This window comes from Magallana gigas, chromosome 2, assembly GCF_963853765.1.
Source record: "Magallana gigas chromosome 2, xbMagGiga1.1, whole genome shotgun sequence".
In the NCBI taxonomy this organism is placed as follows: Eukaryota; Metazoa; Mollusca; class Bivalvia; order Ostreida; family Ostreidae; genus Magallana; species Magallana gigas.
Genome location: NC_088854.1, coordinates 34,558,431 through 34,572,040, shown reverse-complemented (window position 1 = coordinate 34,572,040; position 13,610 = coordinate 34,558,431). Strand labels below are relative to the sequence as shown.

The 13,610-nt window shown below is 33.9% G+C and overlaps 1 protein-coding gene across 1 annotated transcript; it reads right to left on the bottom strand.

Annotated features, from left to right (window-relative positions):
- Positions 1 to 10,709: 10,709 nt before the first annotated feature.
- Positions 10,710 to 13,244, bottom strand: LOC136272960 (uncharacterized). The gene is made up of 5 exons (XM_066076328.1): positions 12,579 to 13,244; positions 12,231 to 12,305; positions 11,614 to 11,733; positions 11,263 to 11,362; positions 10,710 to 11,161 (listed from the first exon to the last, which is right to left on the bottom strand). Exons 1-5 carry the CDS (start codon positions 13,092 to 13,094, stop codon positions 11,157 to 11,159), a joined length of 816 nt encoding a protein of 271 aa, XP_065932400.1. The 5' UTR covers positions 13,095 to 13,244; the 3' UTR covers positions 10,710 to 11,156.
- Between the last annotated feature and the right edge of the window lie 366 nt (positions 13,245 to 13,610).

Genomic DNA, 13,610 nt, shown 5'->3' with positions numbered 1-13,610 from the left:
TTAAATTGTCATCCCAATGATCTAGGTTGCAGGATTGATTTTGTGCGTGACAAAAGTCAGCAAGCCTTGATCTTTACGGAATGATGAGTGTCATGGCCCAAAAAAAAAAGGAGAATTGCGTTATCACGTACGGCCTCTTCAAAAGTTGAAATTTCAGCAAATTATTACGAGATATAATATAGTGCATATATAGAAATACATTATAAAGCAATACTAGTAGGTCTTTATTTTGCAGGGATAACAGAAATAATATTCAAGTTCAAATGTTTACTGACCATATAACATTAAAACTCGATTCACATGTGCTCCTAATATCATATGACAAACAAATGGTTTTAAAAAGAAATTGAATAGAATTGGCGAATTTTAAGAAATAAGCAGAGGAGAAGAGCATACAATGCTTGTCAAATCCCCTGTACCTAGGATATTTAAACGACTTTTATAAATTATATTTTTTAAAAACTTACATTTTAAGGTGTGCATCAGTACATATTCAATATAGAAATGCATTTATATAACCATAACAAATGCACAGTTATGCTTCATACTTTTCTTTTTAGTTTCATTTCTATGGATTTTTTTGTAAACATTACAACGTAATCTCAAACAATTTCCCACTGTATTAGCAAAAGTGCAGAATATAAGAAGAAAACGCCCACTATGATTCAAACACCCTCTCCGTCGAGAGGTAATCTACAATCCTCCACTTATTACCGTCGGCTATCTTGCACTGAATTAACGCTAGATGGCGTGCAGAGATACCAGGAGAAAGCGTACCCTGGAGAAAACCTACCCTTGAATTACAGGGAACGTTTTTATGCGCGGATCTTGATTTTTTTTTCAGATAGAAATGGAGAGTCCTAGGGATATTTAGTTTTGCAAGGGGTGGGTAGGTGGTGACAGTGGGAGTCAAAGCCATATTCGGTAATTTTAGTATGTTAATTGAAGCGTGTGTGTGTGTGTGGGGGGGGGGGTCCAGACTTCAGCTTATCTACATAACAAAGATTTTAAATCTGTATTTCGTTTGTAACTTGACCTTCAAAGTTTGGTCAAGCATATAAGGCATCGTTTTACCCATCTGTGCAAGCCATGGGTTTCCGATACTCTTCGCTTCTCATAAGAAGCGGGGTGTATCGGAAACCATTAGCTAGCGAAGATGCATTTTACCATTGTAGTAATATATTAGGGGGGGGGCTTAAAACTTATCAAATTTTAAGTCATTTTAGAAGAATAATTCTGAAATGATATTTGCAAAGAAATTATTCTTTTTTATTGATATGCTGTCATTTACAAAGGTTTTGAAATATTTATGGTAAATTCTCGAGGCAATAGGATACTGGTACTTCTCAAAACGAAAACAAAAATGAGCAATCGTCTTCTTATTGTTGCAACAGGACTATCTAAAGGTTAGTCCCGTAGATAATCCAAGTTCGGAAGGATAAAAAGAATAACGAAGTTTAAGGGTTTAATGAGTAACATTATATTGTGTGTAGATAACAATAACGTAAAACAAACGTAAAAAGATATGAGCAATATCATATAAAATCTAAGAATGTGATAATTACCATTATTGTAGATAGAGGTTTATGCCCAAATCCCCGCAATACATCTAATCGACAATTAGTAATATTGCCAATTGCTGCTGATTAATCATATGCACATATCATGCATGTGTAACAATGCCAAATCCCGTCCGGGTAGTATAGACCCAGGCGCGCCTAACATAATTTATATGAATACATACAAGTATAGACATGTAAAATATATAAATGTATATATACAGATACAAATACCATATATGGATAAATAAAACAAATACACATAATCAAATATTTACACAAACCATCACTTTATTCTTATCATTATATTCATCTTTTTATTCTCAAAACTATAATGCAATCAAAACTATTAGATTTTTTAAACGATTTCAGATATACTGTATCGATTGATTAATTACTGACTGGTTTAACTGCTCAGGCCACGCTTGTTCGTGTGTGAATACTCAATTATGGCAGGCACGTAGCATAAGGGGGCCAGGGAGGCCTGCCCATCCCACTTTTTCTCATAGCAAACATTTCTTTCTTAAGTTTACATTTAAAAACTGAATTATTAAGGAGTATGTCCCCACCTGTCTTCGCAACATGTAAAAACTGATTGCCTGACGTCATGACGTTAGGAAATAGTTGCCTTCTCCGAAACAGTGCAGACAATGGGAGCAAGTAATATCAAGATTTTTAATGAACCGATGCAAGTTCATTTACATTCACAATTGATGAAAATGTTATATGGTATGTCTGACAACAGTGAGCGGAGGTTTTTAAGTAAAAGAAAAAGGGGGGGGGGGGGGCATCGCAACAAGTTTTTACATGTTGTCGATCTATTATGATAGCATGCATGTATAAAACTATAAATTTGATCAGCGAATTCAAAACATTCCACATTCGATATTGCACTTCTATCCCAGACAATACAGCTAAATGCACAGATACATGTATTTGGATAATATAATTATACAATCATGAAAAATTATATTCTGGTATATTATTCTATTTACTAGGTTTTACAATCTTTGACGTTTATGCATTCGATCATGTACAATTCATTTTAAAGACATAATAATGTCGTTTATTGCTTGCAATATGTTTAAATGGACACATTCGTCCAAAACAATATTGGCCCGAGCATCTATTTCTGAACAGATATAAACTACTGCACTGGCTGGCACTACGGCTCTTCTCCTGGGTATAAGTTTGTATGACAGAAGATTCTTGTTATTAATTTTGTCGTAATAAAGTCCTGTGATGACCTTAATACCAGCTGGAAGAATTGAGCCCCAAGCGTCGGTGCTTTCGCTGTTTAATGTTTGAATTGCTTCCTGAACTTTTAACCAGAAATAGTCATGGTCTGGGTCATCCGCGTATACGGCAATTACCTGTCCTTTGGATACCATATCGGACAAGGGAACCTCTTAGTCATCTTCTTCAACATCTAATGTGTTGTTTGTCTCTTTGACCATTTCATGGTGTTGAACTTGCCCAATTCTTAGAACATTTACACATTCGTGATAAATTTGTAAAATGCATTTTTCACAAAATCAGGACAGTTCGCGTATAATGATATGGGGAGATGAGTTATCAACGATGACTTGATGGACAGATCTGATGTTTGAAATTGGTTTGAAACTTAAATTGCCTTCTCTTGGGATGAAATCAAGAAAACGGAAAAGCCGTCTCCGGCAAACAGATTTTGTCCGCGTCAAATTCGAAACAGCAAATTCATTCAGATCCCGGGCATTTTGTATATGGGCTTGTCCACGCAAAACTGCCAGATCTGCCTGTCTTTTTAACAGTCCTCCAGCAGCATCTCGAGGAGGTCCTACATCATAAACACAATCATGTAATAATACAAAAATATTAAATTTTAATTGAAACAAAAATGCTCATATAGTAAATGCAAGAAAATACTAATAGAATAGCTACCATTTACAAGTTTAAAGTACTTAGTTCGATCTGATGGACACTGTATTTGCATCCCTAAGAAAAAAGTGTGCAGAAAATATAAATACCTTTAGCATGTGCAGTCTCAAAATAATTTCTGGTAAAATGTTTGAAACCGAAATCCCGACTGGAGTTGCTGGTACCCCCAAAGCAATGTCGACTTATATTGGCTGCACATCCATCTGTAAACTCGTGCATGGTGTCAACCGGGTAGGAAATGGATGCCAAGTACTCGGATATTGTTTTACGAACTTCATGGACGAAATACTGGTCATGCTGTTGATCATCGCTAATAACAAAAAAAAGTTCAGTGATTATTTCTGGGTTCTGCTCAATGCTCTCCATTCCATCAATGTCGAGTAGTGCATGGCGATGTATAATCGTAACGTGAACAGAGACTTCAGTTTTTTGAAAGTAAGCACTTTGAAGTTGTTTTAATTCTGTGCAACGGTAATTTTCAGAAAAGTCATGAACACGGATGCAGTGGTTGAGTGGAAGATTAGATGAAAGTTCTTGAAATTGGTTGTTTTGCCAAGAAGCTCGGTGTTGATGGAATGGAAACGATTTTAATAGTTGCAAAAAGACTAACAATTGATTCTTTTTAACTAGGACGAGTTTCTTTGTTGTTTTATTGCCCTTCACTTTGATTTCAACTTTTTCAAATTTTTTCCACTTGACTGTTTCGTCTGTCTCCGCGTCTCCAGTTTCTTCTGGTAATAAGTATCGTTTGTGGATACCACATTCTGAACACTGTCGCTTCATGCATTGCAAAGTAGGATTTATATACAATGTGACATTATGAAATCCAGGTAAACTTCAGTTTGGGTCTTTTCTAAAATATACACTGCGTGGCTCGTGTATAATTTGGGTCCAATTCTTTCTCGCTTGATATCTGCATCCAAAAGTCGTACGCAAGTTGTTTAGTTTCCGTTGAAATCGCGTCAGTGCGCGTTTTTCTAAACGTGTAAGTCCAACAAGATCTTTCAGTTTTCAATACAGTGGTGCGAATTCTGTTTCCCTTACTTATTCGTCTAACTGGTAAACCAAGTTTTTTAGCTAGATTTTTTCGACAGCTGCTTTGGGTCACTTGCTCACCACTTATTGATGCAACTAGCACGTTCATAGACGTAACCGATTCTTTCGATCTTTTCATTTTCCAGCTGTCAATTGTTGTTTTTAAATCTTGCAGAACCGTTTTTCTCTTGATTTTTACTTTGTTCTTCTGGTGATAATACGACATCAGCATCAATTAAAATTTTTGTCGTTGGAGAGTTTGAATTTTTCAAATATACTGCCAGTGTAGCTGACCGCTTCTTTGGTGATTGGGGTAACGAATCCTTTAATTTTTTTAATGCTCTGTTTTTCTTGTTCTGTTTTTAAAAACACGTCTTATCATTTCATTTGAATTTTTCGTGTTCGCAGAGAGCTCGACGTTTTTATTCCTCGCTTAATTTCTATATTTTCTTTTTCGTTCTGTTTCCTTCTGTCTCGTTTCAGCTTGTTTTGCTCTGTACATGCGCTTTCTAATTGCATCAGAAGTTTGTTTATACTCAGTCTGTTTGACAGTTTTGTTTTTATGATACGACGCTAGCTTTTGTTGTCGTCGTTTTTGAAGTTTCTTATTTCTATATAAGTCTAATCTTTCTCGTGGGGACATTTTCGTATCCATGGTATCATTGTCATTCTTCTGAAAACCGCAAAATTAAAGACCCTGTAGATTTGTAAAATCCTAAACACAAATACTAGTACCGAGACATATGGATCGCCATGCAGGTTTTCAATAATAATCCTCATTTCCGATCAAAGTATTTATCTAATTAATACAAGTATGAATAAAACACGAATGCTTTATTCAAAAATATAATTCTGTAAAGTTCTATTAGAAAATAGCGGGCTGGCGTTGTTTTTGAAAGTGGGGCTAGACTTTTTGACAAACGAAAAAATGTTGGAGGGGGGATCTCTATGTTTATTCATTTTTACATGTAAATTTACGAAAGATGTTTGCTGTGAGAAAAATTGGAAGCCCCCCCCCCCCCCCCCCCCCGATGCTACGTGACCTCTAGCAGATTTTGTATGACCGCTAATGTCCGCTTTTAAATTACTTTAATATTTATCACGCGTATAGGATATTTTTTTTTAAAACGGATGGATCGGTCTATAAAGATCTTGACTAAATTGGAATAAAGAAAATATGGGTAGAGTGTTAGGATTTGATTACATTACGTCTTTGCATCATCTAATTTTTTTTATAAATTTAGTCCAGATTAGAAAAAAACGGGTATTTGGCAGAAAATGTTATTGTTGCTATATAATAAAAAAAATTACGAAAAGGACCTGCATCAAAACTTATATAATAACTATTTACCAACCAACGTTTTTCGTTTGGACGTAATCAGTTTTGAGTATATCAACGTCACGTCACAGTCACGGAGCGTCAAACATAAAGGGGACGTTTATTTAGACATTCATTAATTTCTGTCTTCCTTAAACTAATATGAGGATTCATAAAATGTTGATATGTCTCTGTAGCAAATTTTATGTACTTTGTGTCTGTTGTACTTATTTTAATAATTGCGATTGTATATTGGTTGAAATTTTGCACTAAAACCGTTAAATTGCTTAAAAAGTGCAGTATTTTTTACATTGGGACATTTCAGTGGACAACTTAAAAATCAACCTGACTTATGGATATTGTTATTATAAAATAATAGTCGTTTGTATCTTATTATACGATACGTGTGCAATATATCTGTATCAAAAATAAGCAACTTACCTTCGTTTTAGACATAATATTGATGATTGAAATGTCAGTCTATCTGAATCTTCAAAAAACGGGACATCGAGTACTGTAAATTCCTAATTAAACGCGAGGAATTAATATCCGCGTAAAATCGCGAAAAGCCCGTCTCGCGAATTTTAAAATCTCGCTTTTAATTTTCAGACATGTAAACTACATGAAACTATGATAAAATTTCGGCATTCGCGATGTTATGTTCTCGCGATTTGATGGAAAACCGTTGAATCGCGGAATTAAGTACTCGCGTAAAATAAGGAATCTACAGTACTTCGCCATTTCAAAGGCTGCAATATTATATCTATCAACCGAACATTTGAAATGATTATGACTTTATACTTTGATACATATGTTACAATTACATTCCAAATGTCATGCTGTTTGGCGCAAAATTGATTGTTTTGTCAACCTGTGCATAAAGCGCATAGCTACTGAATGTAACGCAGGACATCCATATATCACGTCAACTACAGATATTTAAGACCTGTCATTCCTCAAAAAGTATGTAAAATTCATTTTATTTAAGATATTTTCATTATTTACAAATTTCCCTTGCCATTGATACCCAACACTTTTATATTTTCCTTTTAACGGCTCTTCCTCAACCCCTCAAAATAATATATAATAGCGAAGGTAAAAGAGACAGCAGTATCGTGCGCGACGTCGGTACAATGTAAGTTATAATTGGTGTTGGATTATCTTCATTACCAAAGAATCATAAGTTTGGATTAAAACAAATATATATTCATATAGCTGGAATGTTTACAGGAGGAAATACAAGGCCGAAGCAGTGTGTGGCTCGATTTTCGATCAATTCGGTTATTTTATTCATCTTGAAAGGAGTACATAACTAGCGTGTCATACTAAATGTACATTGCTACATTTAACAATTATACTAGTCAAGTGTGTATATTCGATAGATTTCTTCCAAAACATTCGATTCAAAGTCTAATATATGTAGTTGTTACAAAACAAATGTCAAAAAATTCATTAGACCCATGCCAATGGATGAATTCATTCAAACCATCGGATCGAGATCTCAGCCGCTGCGTGATGAATGGTAAAGCAGCATTCTCTTCGAGTGCGTGTTTCTTACTACAGACATCGACTAACCTGAAAGAGGTATATAGCGCCTTTTTCTCATTATTTCGCCTACACCTGTGTTTGGACAAAAAGTACCTGTTACTAAAAATAGCTTCAGGTACCTAGCTGTCGCTATATGATTTTCGAAACCAGGTACTGATTTTTAGAAAATTAGAATAATGGTGTCTGTGACAACTGATTTGACATAAATTCGGGAAACGTTGTGCAAAACGTCAGTTGATATGCTAAACCGCGATAAGTTCAGGCAAAAGGCAATGGATCTAAGTGTAAATAGAGTACATTATAGTGTTAATAATGAAGAGATCTGTTTATGTTTAGTGTGCTCATACTAAGACTGAATTAAACAAGATAATTTTAAAAAAGAAGAAGAAGATAAGATTCATGTCAATTAATATGTTCATTCTTTTTATGTTTCAATTGAGTGAGAAAGAAATTACTAGTTGATGGATTCGATCCAGCGACCACAAAATCAAAAAGACCACTAGGCCACCCATCTAACACTTTTTAGAGGTACATGATTGTATTTGAAAAGACGCTAATTGAAATATTTGTCTAATTTCCTGTGCGAAGACCACGTAACTCAAACTTATTCAATGTAAACGTGTACTACAATACCCGTAGAACAAAATTTTAATAGGATTTTTTTTTATGTTTACAGTGATTCAAATAGTCAAATATACAATTTATTTTTATCGTATTCTAACTATTTTTCTATATTTTCCTAACAAAACCTGAATATTTTGATGATGTCGTGTAATATAATTAAGACACTTTCAGCATGGTTATTGGTTTATATGCGTATCTTTAAATGTATTTTAACTAAATATTGTTTAATATTGAAAATGTTTGACGTTTGCAAAAGTGTTAAATTTTAGGCGAAATCGTATATCAAGTGCGCATACCTCTTTAAAGGGGCATGGTCACGATTTTGGTCAAATTCTGTTTTTCTGGGTTTTTTTTATTTATGCTTTGAGAATGCATTTCCAATTATTAAATGGCATTTGAGAGTCAGTAGAAAAGTTATAAGCAATATAGAGGGCTCACAATTATTTGTAGTGTAAACAAGGTTCGTGCCTTGTTTTTGTTTACATTAGTTCAATTTACAGGTAAAAGTTCTTTTTTAAGCTAATTTTCCATCTTTTTATTCATTTTAAGCATAAATAAACAAATCCTAACGTTTACCACACTCCTTTTTGGTCTAAAACTTTATCGTTCAAAATGTAAATAAAAGCTTTGTTTACATAGCAAAGAATTGTAAGCTCTGTAACTTGCTTAACTCAACGAATGCCACTCCCGCTGGGTCAATCCCGCTATAACTATTTTTAGACAGCAATCACAATCATGTGGCACTCGAATAATTAGGTTTGTTTACATGATTGTGTAATTTCCGGATGAGTGTAACGACTTGTAAACTGATAGGTAAAGGCTTATAATGCGTGAAATCTTCTGTATGATGAATTCGTATATGGGTTTTTTTTTATATTTCCGTTGTAATAATCAAAAAGTAAAAAAAAAAAAAAAAGAGAGATATATTTTTTACATTTGCCAAAGCGTCCAAAAAATATAGAATAATTGTATTTGCTTTTAAATAATATTATGCATGAGCTGATCGCAAGAGCCATGCATTTTCTCACTATCATGATTTGATGCGATTCGTTCCACCACGCGAATAAAGAAAAGACTCGCATCAAATCACGGTAATGAGAAATTACAACGTTCATGAAATTAGTTCATATATAATAGCATTGATAACGTAGTTAAATTATATATTAGTTGAGACAGTGGGTTATTATCCAGTAATATTGCCTTAAGATCGTGTTGTATGATAAATATATTGATACTGTGTTAACACTGTTACTTATAATTCGCTGCTAATTTAAATTCATGGATGGTTTAATTAACGAAATCTGCCAATGTCAGTCTGCGTGTGACCAAAACTCATTCGTACATTATTATTTTAACTCAATATTTTGTAAAGTCGATATAGCAGATAGCAAGAAATCTGGCAAGATAATAAGGTGATTTAATTTATGTAAACTAACATCAAAACAATGCGAAATATTTGCATAAATAAAACAACACAATAGTTTATTTAAACAGTAAAACGCTTTCTTTGGTGATTCATTCGGGTTATGAAGGTAGCGACATTGCAGGAAAAATATATAACCCGCGTTAGCGGGTTATGTAAATTTATCCTGCAATGATCGCTACCTTCATAACCCGCATGAATCATCAAAGAAAGCATTTTATTGTTTATATTAACATCTTTCTTTAACTAATTAATAAACTGATTATGAAAAGTTAGTAAAATTCACTAAATTAGTGTTCATGTACAAAAGTACGTTAGCTAAAAGAAACAGCCAAATTGTCTCCTGTGAGACTTTGAGTCTGGCATCGTCATGATTATTTTGTGCAGTCCGGGATTTTACCAAGGTCGCTGTAGGTTCAGACCAATCGATAAACAGGGCGTGTCAATTTCAGTCCTGTCACTTTCAGCCGCTGTAGATTTCGACCAATCGATAAATAGGGCGTGTAGATTTCAGTCTGGTTGTTTCTATAGAGCTATGAATTAACTATAAGTTTCCGTAAGAAATAGAGGAAATTATGCTTGGTAGATGTAAATATATGTTGATAACTTTAAGAAGGTAAAAAATGATATGAGTCATAACACAATTAGTGTAGGACCCGATACGCTTCCGTATTATTTTTACTCATATATAGGTATGAGCCTCATATTATCACATGTACTTTGTTATGTACTTCATGTGCACATAAGCATTGTTTGCTGTAATTCATTCATTAGAAATAATTGTCATTTTTGGGAGTTGATTTTAATCAACTCTCCTATGCACCTACTCGGGCAAAGCGAAAGTGAAACAGTGTTTGGACCTAAGCACAAATCAGTACCGCTGACAACACTTATTTCTTGAAAATAATCGATAAATTCGATGCTATGTATTCTGAAGCATTGTTTTTCAAGAAAACTTATTTATCAGTACCATGAAAATAGTTAGATTTTAAATTGTACAAACAGTTTAGATATTTTCTAAAGTCGTATGTATTCCTACGCTGGAGTTCAGTGTAGTCTCGTTCAATCAGACGCTTGGCTGTCTCCTTTAATATCCGACAAAACAGAGTCTCTTTCTTGTCGGAGATAAACAGAGACAGCCGAGCGTTTGGTTGAACAAGACATGAGTTCAATCTTGCCTGGATCCATACATTTCTCAGAAATATTTCGATTACTGATACTTTTTGCCATGCAAAATCACATATCGTTGAAATGATACTAGTAATCGATAAAACCAACTCCCGTCAGTACTTCAGTACTTTGATTTTAAACGTAATTGCCAGTATGACAGTTTTCATTATATTAAATAACAATAGAAAATACACACCAGGTTTGTCCAGTTCATTATTTATCTCTACAATCAGTATAAAAACGGATTTTCATTACTAAATTCTAAAAAAATAACTTAATTTTTTGAAGAAAAAATGGAAAAAAAACCTATCAGAACTTCAAATATGCACGCTCATATCTGTATTGCATGTCCTGGACACGGCATACATTAGAACTGGTTCTAAAATACTACATATGTGATCGCCATTGTAAAATATTGACTTTTTTCCCGGGAACCCATATGTACGCCGTACGGTTTGGATGGCGCCACTTGTCGATGATTAGTGCTTGGTAGCATTTGGAGTCAACTAGTTCTCTGGCTACATGTACAGGAGAGGACAAGTTCAACAAAATATTGCAATTTCTATCCTAAATAAAATAAAAAATATATATTTAGACAGAAAAATAAACACTCACATCACATAAATGCCAGTTGTTTTTTATTCTATATTAGCAGTATCTGACATTACCCTCCTCTTGATATTGCGTAAAAAATATGATTGGGTGACGTTCCTCCTCTGTTATTGTCTTATCTTCTTCAAACACTGTGGATTTAGCTGTGTCAGGTGTCTGCAACAATACTTGTAAATCTATATTGATTTATTTGGTGAATGTTTTAAGTCAAACTACCAAAACGGAAATTGATTATATATATTTATCAAACAAGAAAAAATTAGATTTAGAAAGCTGCATTTCTTTCTAGGTTTTTTTTACAATTATCAAGGCACAAGCAATGATTTTTTTTTTTGGGGGGGGGGGGGTTTGGGGGGGAGGGTTTAATGTAATTTAACTAACTTAATTTCATATAATTTAGTACTTGCCTGTAGAATTTGCCGTTCTTGACTTGATTTGTGTTTTCTTGTTTTCTTCATTTTGTCTTTCACTTCGTTTTTTCCTAACACATCCATCGGCTGTGCTGATCGATCAATAGAACTATTTTTCTGTAGAAAAGTTTGTACACATATTTCAAATATTTGTATATATTTATTTCGAGGCTAGGATGTAAAATACTACAAATTGTGTAACATTTTACAACCACTTATATTGAAGAATTGATAGTAGATGCCATGTCCAATCAAAAAAAATATTCTCATGTCAATGTAACAATTAAATGAAATGGAGTGCATTAGTACTTAGAAAGCAATTTTCCATTCGTATTTTAAAAGTGAACTTCATCCTTGAACGCAATCAAAATGAAAAATTAAAACATGGAGATTTAAATTCTCATCGATTTTGGGCCCTACAAATATACTACAGTATCCATTAAATGGGAATTTAAACATTAGGTTCGGAAATCTATCCCTGTGGCTGAAATTTCCAGTCTATGCTACCACTGGTGATCCACTATCACTCATTCGGACGGATTCTGATTTATTGAGGGTTTTTTTTCTTTTGAATTTTTAATAGTTTTATGTTTTCAAAACAAGGAAAAACTTACGTTTCTTTTCTTTTTCATCGGCGGGGGCTGTATTCCAAGAACTACATTCTTTGTTCCAAATGTCACAACCGATTTCTATAAGAATATTGTCATATATAATAACAAGAAAGTAATCGAGATACTTATACACATATTAAGATATATAATTTCTGTCAAATATCACTAAGCATAATTAGAAACACTGATGGTTTATCTTTAAGCTTTCTAGATACAGTTAAATACTGGTTTACACAAATAATTATTTTATGAGATCGGGATAACAAGAAACATGACCACATAGCACAGAACAAACGAAAATTTAGATTATTGTAATTGATAATTTTCATCGATGCTTTGCCATCATCTTACCGATGTTGATTTGTCTTTGCGGAAGGAGAGTAAGCTATCTCCGACAGAACTTCGGGAACGCCCTAACCGGAAACGACGCCGGTAAGTTCTCCGCGTTTCTCTTTTGTTTTGAGAACTCTTCAAATCTCTCGTATCAACACCAATAGAATGAAAACTTATATCCATACTGGTATCATCATTTTCCGGCGTGGACATTGAAGGTGCCAGGTCATTATTATGTGGCGAATCATTGACACACTCCTTGATTACATACACGTCATCCTTAGTGTGGGGAGTTGGTACACTGACCAATAAAGACGATAGACTTGAAGGTCCTGCACTTGAAGATTCCAATAAATCTGATTGTATCATTGCAGAACTGAGGCTGTCTTCTGATATTTTTGTCAACACATTCGCTCTGTCTGTGTATGTCGGCGACATACCCTCAAACTGGACATTAAGTCTGCGATTTCTTATTTCACCATGAAGAAACTTGGGATCTGGTAAAGGCTTAGCTTTCAGTTTTCTTTGGTACATTGTCCACAACAAATACCCAACTATTACTGCGATGATGCTGACAATAAGGATTGGTATAACAATGGCCACAGCTATATAGGCTTGGTTTGCGTCGGAAGTCGTTGGTTTCTGCGTCGTCAAAGTGGGCGTAATTGTTGTGTTTAATATAATTATATCTGTAGCTGCAAAAAATCATGTAGAAGTTATTATAAGCTCAACAAAATATTTTTCCTAGACACTTTATTTACACCAGAAAGTAATAATGCTTAATTGAATTTTTAAACAACTTTAATGTTTTGTTTGTAATTTAGACAGTATATCTACTTAAACAGTATAATCCGCGAAACCAACCAATGATTTATTTTCTTTAAAAAAGCAAGTGAAAAGCACGGTTTTCAATATACATGGTATTGTAAGTTTAAAAAAATGAAGCAATTGTCCATATTAAAATGGATTTCATAGAATATAATATTATGGACTTGGATAATCATGTATATAGTAGCAACAATGAATATTCATACAGGAAATCAAACCATA

What these genes read in the sequence shown, in the direction of transcription:
- LOC136272960 (XM_066076328.1), bottom strand. Translation starts at nt 13,094, where the DNA reads ATGTACCAAAGAAAACTGAAAGCTAAGCCTTTACCAGATCCCAAGTTT. An exon ending in GCAAAGACAAATCAACATCG is followed by an intron (nt 12,306 to 12,578) that starts GTAAGATGATGG and finishes ATATTCTTATAG; the next exon opens with AAATCGGTTGTGACATTTGG. An exon ending in AAGAACGGCAAATTCTACAG is followed by an intron (nt 11,363 to 11,613) that starts GCAAGTACTAAA and finishes GTATTGTTGCAG; the next exon opens with ACACCTGACACAGCTAAATC.